General features: G+C 50.6%; 2 protein-coding genes and 1 non-coding gene across 13 annotated transcripts in view; 2 read left to right on the plus strand and 1 right to left on the minus strand.

The window, feature by feature from the left end:
- The window catches only part of MMS19 (MMS19 homolog, cytosolic iron-sulfur assembly component), a 36003-nt gene extending 29630 nt beyond the window's left edge, over window positions 1-6373 (plus strand). For 2 of the 4 annotated variants that reach the window (XM_043475810.1, XM_043475811.1), the window contains exons 19-31: window positions 1104-1259; window positions 2299-2407; window positions 2911-3013; window positions 3162-3230; window positions 3436-3562; window positions 4028-4128; window positions 4265-4321; window positions 4468-4654; window positions 4980-5062; window positions 5203-5367; window positions 5450-5509; window positions 5798-5898; window positions 5979-6373. In XM_043475810.1, the coding sequence (XP_043331745.1) occupies window positions 1104-1259; window positions 2299-2407; window positions 2911-3013; window positions 3162-3230; window positions 3436-3562; window positions 4028-4128; window positions 4265-4321; window positions 4468-4654; window positions 4980-5062; window positions 5203-5367; window positions 5450-5509; window positions 5798-5898; window positions 5979-6006 (1346 nt within the window). In that variant the 3' untranslated portion in view covers window positions 6007-6373. The remainder of the gene's footprint in view (window positions 1-1103; window positions 1260-2298; window positions 2408-2910; window positions 3014-3161; window positions 3231-3435; window positions 3563-4027; window positions 4129-4264; window positions 4322-4467; window positions 4655-4979; window positions 5063-5202; window positions 5368-5449; window positions 5510-5797; window positions 5899-5978) is intronic. The other 2 variants (XM_043475812.1, XM_043475813.1) reach the window with 1 other exon arrangement.
- Window positions 182-299, plus strand: LOC122446922. Its single transcript, XR_006271064.1, has one exon. It is a non-coding gene; the product is annotated as a small nucleolar RNA SNORA28 (small nucleolar RNA).
- Window positions 6374-6580: 207 nt separating the features above from the next.
- On the minus strand, window positions 6581-15926 carry ZDHHC16 (zinc finger DHHC-type palmitoyltransferase 16). 8 transcript variants are annotated; one of them, XM_043475814.1, is made up of 11 exons: window positions 15745-15926; window positions 11835-12082; window positions 11468-11662; window positions 11227-11315; window positions 10805-10833; window positions 10058-10191; window positions 9872-9919; window positions 8950-9035; window positions 8162-8285; window positions 7902-7972; window positions 6581-7173 (listed from the first exon to the last, which is right to left on the minus strand). In XM_043475814.1, exons 2-11 carry the CDS (start codon window positions 12075-12077, stop codon window positions 7059-7061), a joined length of 1134 nt encoding a protein of 377 aa, XP_043331749.1. In that variant the 5' UTR covers window positions 12078-12082; window positions 15745-15926; the 3' UTR covers window positions 6581-7058. The 8 variants fall into 8 exon arrangements, with proteins under 8 accessions (XP_043331749.1, XP_043331751.1, XP_043331756.1 ...); XM_043475816.1 differs by having other exon boundaries at window positions 10058-10103; window positions 10744-10833; XM_043475821.1 differs by lacking the exon at window positions 11468-11662.
- Between the last annotated feature and the right edge of the window lie 34 nt (window positions 15927-15960).

The following is a 15960-nucleotide window of genomic DNA, read 5'->3' on the forward strand; positions in this document are numbered from 1 at the left end:
TACTGATTCAGTCTCTAAGGAGGGATGGGATTTGGGCAACAGTTATTGAGAATGCCTCGACGATTTTAGTGTGGAATCCATTGAAAAGCACAACTGTAAGGCTGTGCTACTCAAAATAGAGCTTATCAGCTAGGAGCACGGGCATGGTCTGGGAGCTTGTTAGAAATGCAGAATCTCACGCAAGCAGCACTCTGCAGCAGATAAAACTGACACAGTTTGAGCTTGCTATAGAAGGAAAGTCTAGCCTATTCCGGTATTCTCTTCTCTGTGAGACAAGGCGTCATGTAGACTTAAACAGGGTTCCAGCTGAAATATAAAAGAAATGCACAATCTCAGGCCCCACTGGTCAGAATCTGCATTTTAGCAGGATCTCCAGGTAAACTGTACACGCTCTGGAGTTTGAAGATCACTGGTCCTCACAAGTGACAATGGCTGTGGCTGTTACGAACCTGTGCATACCTGCCATGGGCCCTTACTAATTCCCTAAGCTCCCCACTCTGTACTGCCCCATCCTTTGTGGTTGATCCAGTCAACAGAGGATGATCCAGCACCTGATACAGAATAGAAAGAACACTGGATTCAGAGCATGGCCTGGGTTTGATCCCTGACTTTTGCACTTACTGTGACCCTGGAAAAACCACTGCTAATTTATTGAGCTTTCACATCCTCCTCTATAAAATGGGGGAAATGATACTGCTGAGGGGGTTGTTATGAAAACTAAAGGAGAATGTATGTTTGACGCTTGACAAAGCAAGTTTGTACAGCACACACAGATTTTTTTCATTGGGTAAAAACTATAGTACAACACGATCACAGTTGGTTGAGTCCACAGATGCAGATATGGAAGAACTGCTTCAAGGAGGATGATTATAACTGACACATAGATTTCCAACTGTGCAGGAGGGTAGCTCCCCTCACCCCCATGCTGTGTATCAGTGCTTCTGTTGCAGAGCTGGCAGGGCAGGTCTCCATTCCTGGATAAACTGACTTGGCTCTTTATATTAATAAGATACTTATCTTTGATTATTCTTCCTATATCCCGTATCTGACAGACCTGGGAGTGCTTTTAAAAAAACCTTACAGAGAACTTTCTCACCACACAGGGATTACGAGTCCAGGAACCAGTGAAGTTATTGCTATCTGTCACAGCCTCCAGCAGGTGGCAGAAAAATGCCAACGAGACCCCGAGAGCTGCTGGTATTTCCATCAGACAGCTGTACCCTGCCTGCTTGCTTTGGCTGTGCAGGCTTCCATGCCAGGTAACTTCCCCATCCTTGTCACCCCTCCCTCCTTTCACCCCAGCCTTTCCGCTAGTGTTGAACAGCACCGCCACCCTCAGGGTTTCACTAGTATTGCATTTTGCACCAGCAGAGGTGTCTTTTGAATTCTGTGTCCACACAATGAGATTTCACTTTAATCAAAAGGTGCCAAGCTGACCTCTGGAAAGAACCAAAATCTACTAGTGTTAGCAACACTCAAAAGGATGCACACTTCCCCCCCCCACACACACACACACTTCAATTGCTGTGTAATTAGATTAGTTAGAATTAGGCTCTGGAGTCTAGCAGACCTGGTTGGGTCTCATGGTCAACTGTACCACTTGCTAACTTATGTGCTTAGTCACTCAATTGTGTCCGACTCTTTGCAACCCCATGGACTGTAGCCTGTCAGGCTCCTCTGTCCATGGAAATTCTCTAGGCAAGAATACTGGAGTGGGTTGCCATGCCCTTCCCCAGGGGATCTTCCCAACCCAGGGATCGAACCCGGGTCTCCCACACTGCAGGCGGGTTCTTTACCATCTGACCCACCAGGGGAGCCACCACCTGCTGATTTAGGTGAAGATATCTAGCCTTTTTAAGCTCTGTTTCCTCACTTGTGCAAAGGAGATGGAGAGTAATATCTATATATCACAGGATAGTTGGTAAGGATTAAATAAGTTAATTCATAACGCTTAGCAACAGTAATGTATGTGTGTATGGTAGCTGCTGTGTAAAAGGAGCTGCAAAGATAAATCCACGTTACCTTTTAAGTTTTTGAAAAGACTGACATTTCTGATGTTAAGAATATTCCTATTAGCTTGCCTTATTTCCCACTGTTGTCTAGTCAGAGGCAATTCTTGGGAACTCCCTGTGGCCCACATTAGACATTCCTGCTTCTGGTGCCTCGCTGGTTCCCAGGGCCACAGCACTACTGAAGGACAGGTTACAAACTGCTCCTGCTGTAAAGGCCCAAAGGCACGAGGGGGACAGGGCCTCAGCATGTGAGCCACAGCCATGGCCTGGGCGTGTGTGTGTGTTGATTTGGCAGAGAAGGAGCATTCAGTTCTGAAAAAAGTCCTGCTGGAGGATGAGGTCTTGGCCACCATGGTGTCGGTCATCGCCACTGCCACCACCCACTTGAGCCCTGAGTGAGTATCATCATGCATGCGACTTGATCCCGGGGAGGCTAGCATTCTTGAGAAGCAGCAGCAGATGATTTCCTTCTGAGCTGTCCTCTCACCCAAATGTAAATGTGAAGGTGGTTATTTGTTTTGTAAGTCTTATTGGCAAAGAAAGAAGGGGTCTTTTAGCGCCATGGACTGTGGATGGGGGTTTGGGGAGCCATGGACTGATGGTTCTTAGCTACAGATAGGTGTGCATTAAGAGTCACCTCTGAAGCATTTTTGACATATACACTGAGTCCTCTTGCTAGATTGTAAGCTCCAAGGGAACAGGGATTTGATCTGACTGGGTCACTGCTGTAGCACCAAGGCCTAACACAGGAATGGTTCCTGGCATATAGTATGTGTTAAGTTAGTGTTTGTTGAAGGTGTGAATGAGCATGCTCTGGTCCCTGGACTCAGTGAGTCCCGGGAGCCCCAGGGCTGCTGTAGAACCCTGGCTCCTTGGTGACACTAGGTGTACCCCCTAGCTTAGCCACGCAGAGTGTCGCCCACGTCGTGCCCCTCTTCTTGGACGGCAACATCTCCTTCCTGCCTGAAAACAGCTTCTCTGGCAGGTTCCAGCCATTCCAGGTGAGGGTCCGATGGATCAGACCCAGATGGGGAACAGTCTTGGGACATCTGCCCTCCAGATCTTTCTGGCAAATCTGGGATGGGTGTCATCAGGGCCACAAGTCTCTTGCTGGTGGGACAGGCTTGATAGGGCTCTTCTTCCTTACAGGATGGCTCCTCAGGGCAGAGGCGACTGGTTGCACTGCTTATGGCCTTTGTCTGCTCCCTGCCTCGAAACGTAAGTGACCACAACCTTTGTGACCAGGGGAGCTGGAGCCCAGGTGACTTCTGGGCTGAAATTTGTCACAGCTAAGCTGATTTTCTGCCTTTGCCACTGGAGAATTCACTTCTCCTTCACCCTGGCCCCTGCTGCCACTCTCTCCTGGGTGTCTCTTGGAGTTCAAGTGTTCTCTGGGTCCATGACATGACCAGGTTTTCTACAGGTGGAAATCCCACAGCTGAACCGACTCATGCGGGAGCTTTTAGAGCTGAGCTGCTGCCAAAGCTGCCCCTTCTCCTCTACTGCTGCCGCCAAGTGCTTCGCAGGACTCCTGAACAAGCACCCTGCAGGTACTGGAGGGAGAATCAACTTCTGATGCAATCTTGAAGTTTAGTAACTCATTCTCTCTTTAAAAGGAGTTTGCTAATATAATCAGGCTTTCCATGGGACAGCTCTTGGGACAAGAGTCAAGACCAGAGCTGGGCAAAGCTTTATAGGATGTAAGAAAATAAGGGCTTCAACCAGAGTACTCTTGTCTAGTTCTGTCCTCCTGTTCCCTACAGGGAGCTATCAGAGGTAATTATTAGAAGTGGACAGCTCTTTTTGGGAAAAAAAAAGACTTTTAGACTTTTCAAATGGCAGCACCCCAACATTATGAGAACACCAGGCTCATGCTGGTGTCCTAGAGCTGAGTGGGCCAAGTCTCCACAGCCAAAATGACATTGTTCTTTTCTAATGGCTTCTGCATTTAAAGGATTTACAGCCTTTGTTGTCAAAACAGACACATGCGTCAGCATTTCCTCCCTCCTTTTTAGGGCAACAGCTGGATGAATTCCTGCAGCTGGCTGTGGACAAAGTGGAGGCTGGGCTGAGCTCTGGGCCCTGTCGTAGTCAGGCCTTCACACTGCTTCTCTGGGTAAGGAGTCGGAATGGAGTTTGTTAGAGAGAGCAGTTAATCTGGTTAAATAAAATCTCTCCATTGAACCCTGAACCATCTGCATGCTTCTCAGGGTTTGGGCATCTTGCCCTGACTGTTCTCTCTCTGGTGACAGGTCACAAAGGCCTTAGTGCTTAGATACCATCCTCTCAGTTCCTGCCTTACAGACCGGGTAAGTCTTTGCTGAACATGCAGAACCTAGGATCTAAACAGGAACTTTGCTCTTGATCCTCTTCCACCCCAAAATGACTGCTGTCCTCTTCTTGGTATTTAAGATCCTTCCCCACTGACGTACCTCAAAAGCTTTCTTTCCTCCAGCTCATGGGCCTCCTGAGTGATCCAGAACTAGGCCCGGCAGCAGCTGATGGCTTCTCTCTGCTCATGTCCGACTGCACTGATGTGCTAACTCGTGCTGGCCATGCTGAAGTGCGGATCATGTTTCGCCAGCGGTTCTTCACGGATAACGTGCCCGCTTTGGTCCGGGGCTTCCATGCTGCTCCCCAAGGTGAGGAGAGGTTAGAGGAAGGCCCTCAAATATATAGACCTCTCCTTTGTTCAGGCCACAGTCTCTAAAAGAATTTAGGACCTGAGTACTTGTAGAGCATAACATGGCCTGTACTGGAGGGTGAACATCTAGATTATTGACCCACTCTTTTCATTTGATGGGTATGCCTTGCCTATTCTGAGCCCCAGGGGCTTTTTGTTTTTTTGTAAAAAAGAAAAAATAAAAATCTCTGTAGGCTGATGTCCCAGCTTCACCAGAGATTGGAATTGAATTCCCAAGCTCTGTCTGAGCCCAGTTTTCCCCTAAGCTTTTCCATTTTTTGCAGATGTGAAGCCAAACTACCTTAAGGGTCTGTCTCATGTACTTAACAGGCTGCCAAAGCCTGTGCTCTTGCCAGAGCTGCCCACGGTAAGCCTTGCCGTCACAGCCTTTAAGCAGGGACCAAGCCATTGCCCACGCTCCCCCCGCCGGCCGTGCTGGGGCTAGAAAGGGGAGGAGAAGCAGGCTCACCAAAATGTGGTCACCCCCCCTCTCCTGTGACCCCTTAGCTGCTCTCCCTGCTGCTGGAGGCCCTGTCCTGCCCCGACTCCGTGGTGCAGCTCTCCACCCTCAGCTGCCTTCAGCCTCTTCTACTGGAAGCGCCCCAGGTCATGAGTCTTCATGTTGACACCCTTGTCACCAAGTTCCTGAACCTCAGTGCCAGCCCTTCCATGGTGCGTTGAGCCTTAATAACTCTTTGCCCTGTACGTCTCCCCTTCGTGGGTTTCCCCTCACCTCCTTACGGTTGTGTTCTAGGCGGTCCGGATCGCTGCTCTGCAGTGTATGCACGCCCTCACTCACCTGCCCACCCCCGTGGTGAGTACCACAGGTGTCCCTCTCTGGCCTGGAAACTTCCTAGAAGAGCCAGGGGCACCTTTCTACCTTAAGCAGGCAGGACTGGCCACCCGGCTGTGCTACTGAGGTATGCGCTATGTAGTACAGATCGGCAAGGATTTCCTGAGTCCCTGAAAATAGAATGGCCAGCCTGCCACACAGCACTGTCTGGAGTCAGTAAAGAATAGGAAGAGTATTAGATGTAGAGTCAGAGCAGCTTTTTTGGTTACCTTGGTTGAACAAGTCTGATTAGGTCCTCTAACTCCACAGCTGCTGCCGTACAAACCACAGGTGATCCGGGCCTTAGCCAAACCCTTGGATGACAAGAAGAGGCTGGTGCGTAAGGAAGCAGTGTCAGCCAGGGGAGAATGGTGAGTTTCTAGGTCACAGGGAGAGATAGGACTGAAGCAAGCCTCACCGCCAATGCGGTCAACATTCTTTTTGCCTACAGGTTTCTGCTGGGGAGCCCTGGCAGCTGAGCCCCCCATCCCTGGCCTACACTGACTGACAGTCTAACCTGAAGTTACTAACCATCGAGCCGTCTTGCCCAGGCAGGGAGACCGCTGGCCCCTGACTGCCTTTCCCACAGACACAACATGAATGCCAGGCCTCTGCCACATGGCTGTACAAGAAATACAGAAACCCTGATTTCTAATGGTTTTGGGAAGTAACTGCGCGTGAGACTACTTGTATTTGAAGAATGATCCCTGGTCTTGGGGCTTTTCCATTTATATGTCAGAAAAAGGGAGCTATGCTGCTGAGGGTGAATGCAGATGTGTGTGGCCCTGAGGACCAGGGAGGGTGGTGTGTGTGTACCTGCTGGAGAATAAAAGATTTTTTTGCTAATGGGGCTGTCAGTTATTTCCCTCTTCCACTTATGCCTCAGAAGCATCACTGCCTAACCTAGAACAGAAACGATAGGGATTGTTCAGGACATCCAACCCCTCCAAGTAAGGCACGGGTGGCAGGACCAGAACACCTGCTCACTAGGCCCTAACCCTGATTTCCCCCTTCCCCGTCCCACAGGAAAGGCAAAGAGTGAAAAGCTACAGGTCTTTACAAAATCAAATACCTTTATTTTTGCTCCCTTCAGCAGCACATGAGAAGTGGCAGTGACCTCAGCAGTAGGCCTGGTATCTTTGCCCTGTTGAGAAGCCAGAATCTCATCTCTACCATTCAGCTGTTTCCTCAGATGGCAAGTGGAAGAGGTGGTGGCCAACCCTAGTGCTGTAACCTGGAGGAGGTCGGGGTCAACCTGGCAAGGTTGCTAGCTGCCTGATCTCCAGTCTGGGGCTGGAACTTCTGTTTGCCTGAGTAAAGGGACATCAGTCCTAGGATTTCTCCACATCATGCCTTACTTCTGCAACAGCCAGGAGACCAGTCCTTGAGCTATCCCTGCATGGTACACTGGGGCAGGCCCTCTGGCTCTTTTGGCTCAAGGCTCCCAAGAAGCTATCCTTGGAGGCCCTTGAGGCAACACAGGAAGCAGGGTGGTGCTCAAGTTGTGGCTGACACATTCCAGCTCACACGCTCACACTGCCATCACAGAGGCTGAGTGAGCAGTCACCCAGGGCGGGGGATCCCAGCTCATTCCATTCCCGTGGGGCAAGTGACTGGAAGGTAACAACACCCGAGTAAGCCAGTGCCTGTAAGAGAAGACAAATACTCCTGAGATCCAGGCCTTCCTGGTCTTCCTGATCCTCATGCCTCAGCAAAGAAAGCGCAAGGCAGTCTGAAGCTACCTTGGCATTCATCACAAAAGTAACAGAAGTTCCAATTTAGTCCAAGAAACATACCCTTTGGTGCCTTTTGAAGGCCTTTAGAGGTTTTGAGCTAACTTCTAAGGGGCACTGCGAGCACAGTGACAGGCAGCAATAATGAGGATAGGAAAAAGGAGGAGGGCAGGTACTTAATGGTCACCTACTTATTACGGCCTCAGTAGTTGCAATCTGAAAAATGATTTACCTTTTCCCTTGGGCTGAGGGAGCTAGCTTCATTTATTGTCTTAGGACCTCTGTCACAAATAACTTCAGTCCCACAAGTTATCTGTTTGAAATCCAACACTGCCATACAATTGAGAGGTCACTGCTGGCCGACAGACCCCAGCTAGAGGTCCCTTCCTGAGAACAGCTTTCAGGATTCCACTGTAGTCATCTGGTACTGTACCAATAGAATAGCCAGTAGCCACATGTGCCTAATTAAATTGGTGAAAATGAAATTAAATTTAAAATTCAGTCCACTAATACATGAGCCACGTTTCACACACTCAGAAGCCGTATGTGACTAGTGGCTGATGCCTTAGGCAACACAGGTGTAGGATGTTCTCAACACAGAAAGTGCAATGGACAGTGCTGGTCTAGATGTTTTACTTTACCTTCCTGTGTCCACACCCAGGAATACCTTCCAGTTGTCCAAGCAGCCATAGTTGTAATGATTCCTAAAAACCTAGAGCAAAGAAAAACGTTTCTAGGAACCCTTTTCCTTAAACCAATTTTGAGCCTAAATTGGCTAGGCAAGTTCTGGGCTTCAGGCCTGCCCTAGTTGGCCCTGACCATGGGAGAAAAACCAGCTCTTTACAGAACAGCTGGTTTGGTTACCCACTCACCCCAGCGCCCGAGTCCCAGCCCTACTCACTCTGCCCTTGGCCTGCAGCCGCTGACGCTCCTTCTTGTTGATGTGCCTTTCGATGCTAGTCTCACCTCGACTGATGAGCACGGCGTGCCACACAGTCAGGGCACCCAGGGCCAGTGCCACAGAACTGCGAGAAGAAGGGCAAAGATTGGGGGTGGCATGGACAGGGTTAGAGGCCATGAGTAGGTCTGAAATTGCACTGAGCAACAGTGACTGGGGAGGGACTTCTGCCTTCTCTCCCAGCCGATGGGTCCTAGATGAACTTTTACTTCACTGCATCTACTGATAAAAACAGCATTCATGAAAAAGCATCTATATGGGCTAAGAATAAATTATTTGGCAAGGAGAATGGGGAAATAAGTCTATTACTAATGAAAATGTTATATGTTTCCTAAAATACCCATGCTTGGGAGACAGGAAAGGGGAGTAAAAGCACCAAGGATCAAAATAAAATGGCACATCAGATTCCAGCTCTACCATCTCTACTTGTGTATCACAGAACAAATCACCTCACCCCCTCACATCTGCAATTTTCCTCCTCTACAAAATGCATCTGCTCTTAAAAGGAGGAGTTGAGCTTCCCTCGGCACATACCAAACCCTCAGTGTTAAGTCCTTCGTGTTCCCTCCCCTAAAATGCTGAAGAAAATTAAGCTCTACTCTTGGCCACCCTAAGTGAGACTAAGAACAGCAACAGTTCACACAGGGAGGGGTTCCTGCCTGTGTGGACACTGTAAAAGGCTTTCTGAAGCTGCCCCTCCCTTCAGCTGTCAAAAATGAGAGTTAAGATACCTGCACAGGAACCAGAGGTAGACAAGACTCTTGTGAGTCACTCTTTCTCGGAAGGAGAAGGTGGGTGGTGGGGTCTGGTGGTAAGTCTAGAAAAAGAAAACAGCATAGTCTGGCTCATTGACTCTGCTGGCTTCCACCAGAGCCCAGCACCTGCAGGCAGGGAAGTGATCCAGGCCCAGGGCAAGAAGAGAGGGGGTTAAGCCACAGAGGAGTCAGGGCAGCAGCCAGATGGGTGGACCAAGCCAGTGGCATCGTCATGTGGACATACACTGGGCAGAGCGGGTCTGGACAGGATGGTAAAGCACAGGAGGGACCGACCCTGGGCCTTTAGCTCTGACAACACAAACGGGGCTCCAGGGGAAGCCACTCCACTTCCCAGTTAGAACTGTGTGGCTGTAATCCCCTAGAGAGGGGACCAGATCACACCCAGAATAGAATGACTGGAGAGGGAGAACAGGGAGCCCCACTAAGGACCAAAAGGGCAGCAGAGGCACAATCTCAAGCCGACAATCTGCTCAGAACAAGAAGTCCTAAAAGGCCCGGGGATCCTGATGCAGATGCAGACAGACCAGGAGCAAAGGATCATCAGACTGGCCCAGCCCGACCTCTGTCCCCTGGAACCCCATTACACAGACTAACATGGACTCCTTGCTGCTCAGGCCATCACCACGGCAGAGCCCTTGCTCAGCCTGAAGAAGGTGAAATGGGATAGGGAGCCAAAAACTCACATACCAGGGACTCCCAGTTTGTCCCCAGGCCCCTTGATCTGCTTGTGGCAGGCAGCCCCCAGAACACCCCTGATCCAGTCTCGACTGGCCGAGCCCAATCTCTACAACTCGACTAACAGGTGGGCCCCAGTTGCCTCAGCAACTCTATACCCCTGGCCTGAGCAGCAGGAGGCAGTGGGGTGGGGACAGCCCACCTGGTTGGCAACCGCCTGTAGTTTGTTCTTGTCGAGCTGTTTCATTTTCTAAGGGGATGGAAAACAGTGCTGGTTACACTCTCAAGCCTCTAGGAGAGGGGGATGCTACCAGCCCCTTCTTAGGAACAAATTCCACACCCCGAAGTGCTCTCTACTGAGCTGCTCTTTTCCTAACTATGGGCTCACCTCAATGGCAGCATAAGCCTCCCGGAAAAGGTCCCAGCTTCCATAGCTGCAGTAGACACAGCCCAGAGTCATGAAAAAGCAGAAAGAGAAGAAGTACCGATGGTTATAGTGGCCCACACAGTTGTTTAGCCAGGCTGGTGGGGAAAGGATTAAGGACAAGACCAAACACACAACTTCAGGGGATGTCCTGGTTTCTCCGGTTTATCTGTGGTTCCTAACAGTATCATCCAGGCCCAAGGATTCCATCACCAAAGGCAGAAAAATATGGGACTTCCCTGAAGTTGAGGTGAAAGTATTAAAGCTTTTCAAAGCCCACACAAGTCCCACCAGGAGATCATGAAAACTGAAATCCTTCAGTAAAATGAGTCTGCCAATATTCAAACGGGTTTACCAGACATCTGTGTGGGACAGCAGAAAGGGACTGATGGTTCTATCTGAACCCCCACTGGACAACCCACTGAACAAAACCTCTCTTGCCATCCGATAGATGTTAACGCGAAAGTCTACGAAAGAAACAGCTGTTGAGAGAGGCCTTGCTCCCAGAAGATCCGTCCCAGAAGGCACATAAGCCTCCTGCTATTCCCAGGAGATGGTTGGTCCCCACAACTGCTCTTCTACTAACTTCCCCTGAGCCCAGCGTTCTCTGCAGGGTGAAGCTAGAAGCCTTGGGCCTGCGACCCTTAAACCTGTGCAGTGCTCTGGAGCTAGAGGAGGAGGTTTCAGGCAGAGGAGATAGCAAAAGGATACGGCAGTGATGATCCATCTTCAGCACACACCTGTGAGGGAGGGACACAGGCTCTGTTACGGTGGCCAAGGTTCTTGAGATGTCAGTGCCAATCCTTTCCTACAAGGACCAGCATCCTGCTGAGGCGGAAAGGGCACAGACTTTGAGGACAGCCAGGCCTTGCTTCAAACCCTGCTTCACTGGCTACATGACACCGGACAAGGTAACTCAGGTCTCTTGCCTACTCTGACCCCTCTCTCTGAAACTCACTTTCCCCAAGCAGTGATAACGCATAACTCGCAGGACCATCTTGGGGCCCATGTCCTCAGGACACAAGGCCTGGCACATGACAGGGTACCCCATGAATGTCCGGGCAAATGCCAGGTCTAGGTTTTGCCCTGGGGCTACAGCAAAAGGGCCATGGCTGGGGTTCCCAGAGACCCACCTATTACAGATGCTGCAGTGGTGTGTTCGGGCTGGCTTGGGGTTAATGCACTTCTTACAGATGGAGACTGTTGTCGTATCATTCCTGCCCTGTGCAGAGGGAGAAAAGCAACATGACGACTGTGGCAGCACCGGTTTCGTACCTCAAAAACACCAAGGCACTCTCCCTCCCCGTTCCTGGGACTGGCTCCTGTGGCCTGCAGTTCTCTTCCACCCCCATGCCCCTGGAGGGGGGTACCCACCTGGGGTGGGTATCCAGGTGGGGTGGTGATAGCCTGGTAGTAATGGAAGACGATGAGAATCAGATTCCAGTGACTATAGAAGAAGTGCCAGCAGAGCCGGGGCACGGAGTAGGTTTGGAGGATGAGGGGCAGGACACACAGGTAGGCGATGGCCACGATGGAGCTGGTCAGCACAATCACCAGCACCACGAATACCTGCCAACACCGGGGAGGTCAGGAAGATGCCGTGAGAGAGCTTGGCAATGCCCAGAGCAGACTCAGGAGCTTCCCAAGGGTAGGGGGCCGGTGTGGGTCCCGATCCAGGGTAGGTTTGTCAGACACATGCGCTCCCCAAACAGCCCTTTTCCTGCCCCCGGGCATCACTCACCACCCCACACCAGCGGATCACATTGTCCACCAGCCAGTAGATAGGCTCAAAGGCAGCGTCCACGGCAGTGTCACTGCCCCCGAAGGAGTTGTAGAGCAGGGAGCGCAGGCAGACCTTGCCGTAGCGCCAGCGCTGCACCAGGCCGCGGAGCAGAGGTGGGCAGCGGCGCCTGTAGCCCAGGAGCAGGAGCAGGCGCAGGCAGAGGCGGGCAGGGCCCAGCAGCAGGCTCCGCTGGCCCCGCATGGCTCCTAGGAAAGCACAGCACCGTGAGGGGCCAGCCTGGGTCCTGTCCCTCCCTGCCCCACCAGTGGGCAGCTTAAAGGCAGAGACCTAAGGCTGAGGCCCTCTGGGCCAGTCACCAGCTGGGAAATAGGGAGGCAGCTCCAAGCTCAAGCAGGGTCTCTGGAATTGTCTATGTGGACAGACCACTGCGTAGAGCCCAACCAATGTGCACAAAGCTATCCGCATGGTCCTGTGGGCCTGGCCACTGTGGCAGAGGTGTCCGGGGTCTCCTGCCTGCCCTGTGCTATGCTTAGTTGCTCAGTTGTGTCCGACTCTTTGCGACCCCATGGACTGTAACCCGCCAAGCTCCTCTGTCCATGGGGATTCTCCAGGCAAGAATACTGGGGTGGGTTGCCATGCCCTCCTCCAAGGGATCTTCCCAATCCAGGGATCGAACCCAGGTCTCCTGCATTGCAAGCGGATTCTTTACCGTCTGAGCCACAAGGGAAGCCCCTACCTCCTAACAACTGTCTTTACCAGGAACAGTAGTGAGGGAGTGAGTTCACATCATGCGAATCCTGCACCTAGATCTTCCCTGGTGCTATCTGGGCAAAAGACACTTATCTGTCCTACTGCCATTACCGGCCTGGGGGCATGAGAGTCCCTGTCTCCTGTGGGGACAGCTTACCTCCCCCTTGCATGACAAAAGATGCCCTGTCTCCAATTCTAGTCCCATCCCCACCCCAAGTATGAACAAAACAACTCAGGTCCTGAGCAGACCACCACCACCAAGCAGGAGACATGGCGGTATGGAGGACAGTGGAAGAAGACCTCAGAGAAGAGGTCTGCCCTCTGAGTAATGAGTTTCCCTTGCTCTGTTCTAGCTGGATACTTGAGAGCTTTCTCTGCAGCTGCTGCCCTGGCCCCAGGTGTCCCAACCAGCCTGTCCAGCTCTTTAGCGCTGTGCATAGCTCCTCTCAAAGTGCCTTAACCTCCTCCATGTGATTTTTACCCAGCTAACAGCCATGGGAGGTCGGCTACCCAGGCAATGCCCAGAACAGAACACACAGATTACTTCGATGATATTCTCATCAATTCTGCAAACAAAAGGTCTTATCAGAGAGGAAATCATCTGATTTTCCCCTATGGCTACTTCGTCCTCTCCAACTCCACTGACTTATTTAACAGGCAGCTCAAAGCCCAGCAGAAACTGGAGGAGGCTGCCCCACTGTAGGGATGGTGTCATTTCAGTAACTGGAGCAAGGTACTCCCCTTACACCCTGCCATCCCCACAAGAGGTCTTTCAAAGAAAACTTAATTACCTCCTTCCATAAGCCCCCTAAAGACTTAAGGCAAAAACAGAGCCAGCAGATAAAACCAGCAAGGAGAAGACAGACAATTCAGTAGGGACCTACTTCTGTAGCAGGATAAAGTAAGTTGGCCATTTCCAATCATCTCCGAGTGCCTAAGAGAACAAAGGGACAGTGCAGAAAAGAGGAAAAGGAAAAGCTCAAACTTCCTACCTCCTTTGACTTGGACTCCTGTTGTGTGGAATCATGATTTGGCTGGAAGCATAAATTTTCAAATAGTGTACAGCGACAATCTAATCTAACAGTGGAACGAAACATTTCACCCCAAAACAAATCCAAGTGACTTAGGTTATCCACACCATCATTCACTCCCTCACTAGAGCTAATGAAGAGTTTTCTATTTACTAAAATACTTTTAACAGCAACAGCGTGCAAATAAGATGTGTGCCTTATCTGTAATAAACAAAAATTATATGCCATCTCTCCTGTTTAGAAGAAAAAAAAAAAACTTCATTTTCTGATTCTCCACTTTTTAGACTGTCTCAGCTACTTCGGGAATTACTAAACTCTACAGGAAATGCCTCAAAAACCAGACTTACCAACTCTCACCTGCCCCATAACTTGACTACTTAGGATTCAATTCTGCCCTGAAGTAGATCTGTGACCTTAGGCAAACCACCAAATTCTGTTGGGATTCAGTTTTCTTGTGTTCCCACTGATGAGAGACTAGGATTAACTACTAAGGCACCTTTCTGCTCTACCCACTTTATGACTATATATATATACAGGTGGTAAGATACAAATGAAATGTTTACAAAGTGCTTAGCACAATACCTGGATCATGGAAGTACTCAATAAATACTTATTGAATGAACAAACTGGAGGGATGCCTAAGTGGAAAGGCTGGTCAGATGTCCACCTGTCCTACAAATAACAACAAGGACACTCCTGCCAACGTGATAACACGAAATAAGTGTACGCCGCTACATTCTTCATGATCAATAAAGAGAGAAATGAAAACCACTGGTGGAATCACTGCACTTCAGAGTTAAAAGTCATTCTAGAAAACTATCCAACCAGTAATCAACATAAACATGTAAGCTGAAAGCTGTAGGTGCAGAGCTTAAAACCAGATTATGTAAAAGAAGTCTGAGACCAAAGCCCCCTTCCCTTATTTTACTTAGTGAGGTTTGGGGGCAGGTATGGGAATGCCAGGGAAGAAATATGTAGTCCACGGGACCACAACTGAGCACAGGAAGTTTTCATCTCAGGAAACTGAGATAAAGCAGAGTTCAAAAAACTGTGTGTTGGGGGTGAGGGGTGGTGATGGAAGTGAACAGGGCAGGAAATAGAGTTTCCCTATCACCCCAAACGGAGAAGGCAATGGCAACCCACTCCAGTACTCTTGCCTGGAAAATCCCATGGACAGAGAAGCCTGGTAGGCTGCAGTCCATGGGGTCCCTAAGAGTCGGACACGACTGAGCGACTTCACTTTCACTTTTCACTTTCCTGCATGGGAGAAGGAAGTGGCAACCCGCTCCAGGGTTCTTGTCTGGAGAATCCCAGGGACGGGGGAGCCTGGTGGGCTGCTGTCTATGGGGTCGCACAGAGTCGGACACGACTGAAGCGACTTAGCAGCAGCAGCAGCAGCACCACCCCCAACACAAGCCTTGAACACTCTGATCCCTCAGTACTAGCAATGTAGTGACACGTGCCACCAGATCAGAGGGGAGTGTACGTCACAGCACTCTCCTCTCTCCAAGGCTCTCAGTCACCAACTCTTTCCCAAGGGGAAACTGGACATGGGGACTGTTAGGGGTGGGAGTACACACATGGATTCCAAAGACACCAAAGGGCAGAGGAAACAAAATCGACAAAACTCATTTGAACAAAGATGCTGTTTTCAGGGTGTTTACAGTCGCAAGCGGCAAGTCTCAATCATCAGTAAGAGCAACACTAATTCATGCGCAGACTTTCCTTCCAGACTAGCACGCTTCCGCAAGATCGGAGGCTGCAGTCACAGAAACTGAGGAAACGTTTTATTTCTCAATAATTAAGGCTGGCATGGTCAAAGAATGATAGACTGAACGTAAAAAATAACTTGAGTACCCGTTCGGTCTCTATCTTGAACTATCTTAGAGATACGGTACAATTCGAATCCTGTCCCTGGGGATGAATTTCCAAATCTGTGAAATGGGAGAGTTGGCTGGACTGACCTTTCAGCTCCACGCCTCAGGGCTGCCCAGAGGGTGTGCTCCGTCCGGTTCGAGGGCACGACCGTGCAGAGCAGGAACTCGGGCTCACAAGGCCCGGGAACAGGGCCCGACCCTAAAAAAAGCGACAGGACTGGGTAGAAAAGGCCGCAGCTTCGCTCTTACCTGCCGCCGGCCGACTCCTCAATCAGCCAAGTCGAACTCCGCAGCCTCCGCCGCCGCTCACTGCCACCCCCTCCAGTTCGGCGTCCACCGGCCCGGCTCAACGCAACCAACCATGGCCCGCCGCCCACAGGTCCAGCCTGCAGACCCGGACCCAACGCCCGCCCATCCTTGTCCACAGGCGCAAGCGCAAGCGTTCCGAAGCCCCGCCCCAGAACT

Source organism: Cervus canadensis, chromosome 8 (genome assembly GCF_019320065.1).
Source record: "Cervus canadensis isolate Bull #8, Minnesota chromosome 8, ASM1932006v1, whole genome shotgun sequence".
Lineage (NCBI taxonomy): Eukaryota > Metazoa > Chordata > Mammalia > Artiodactyla > Cervidae > Cervus > Cervus canadensis.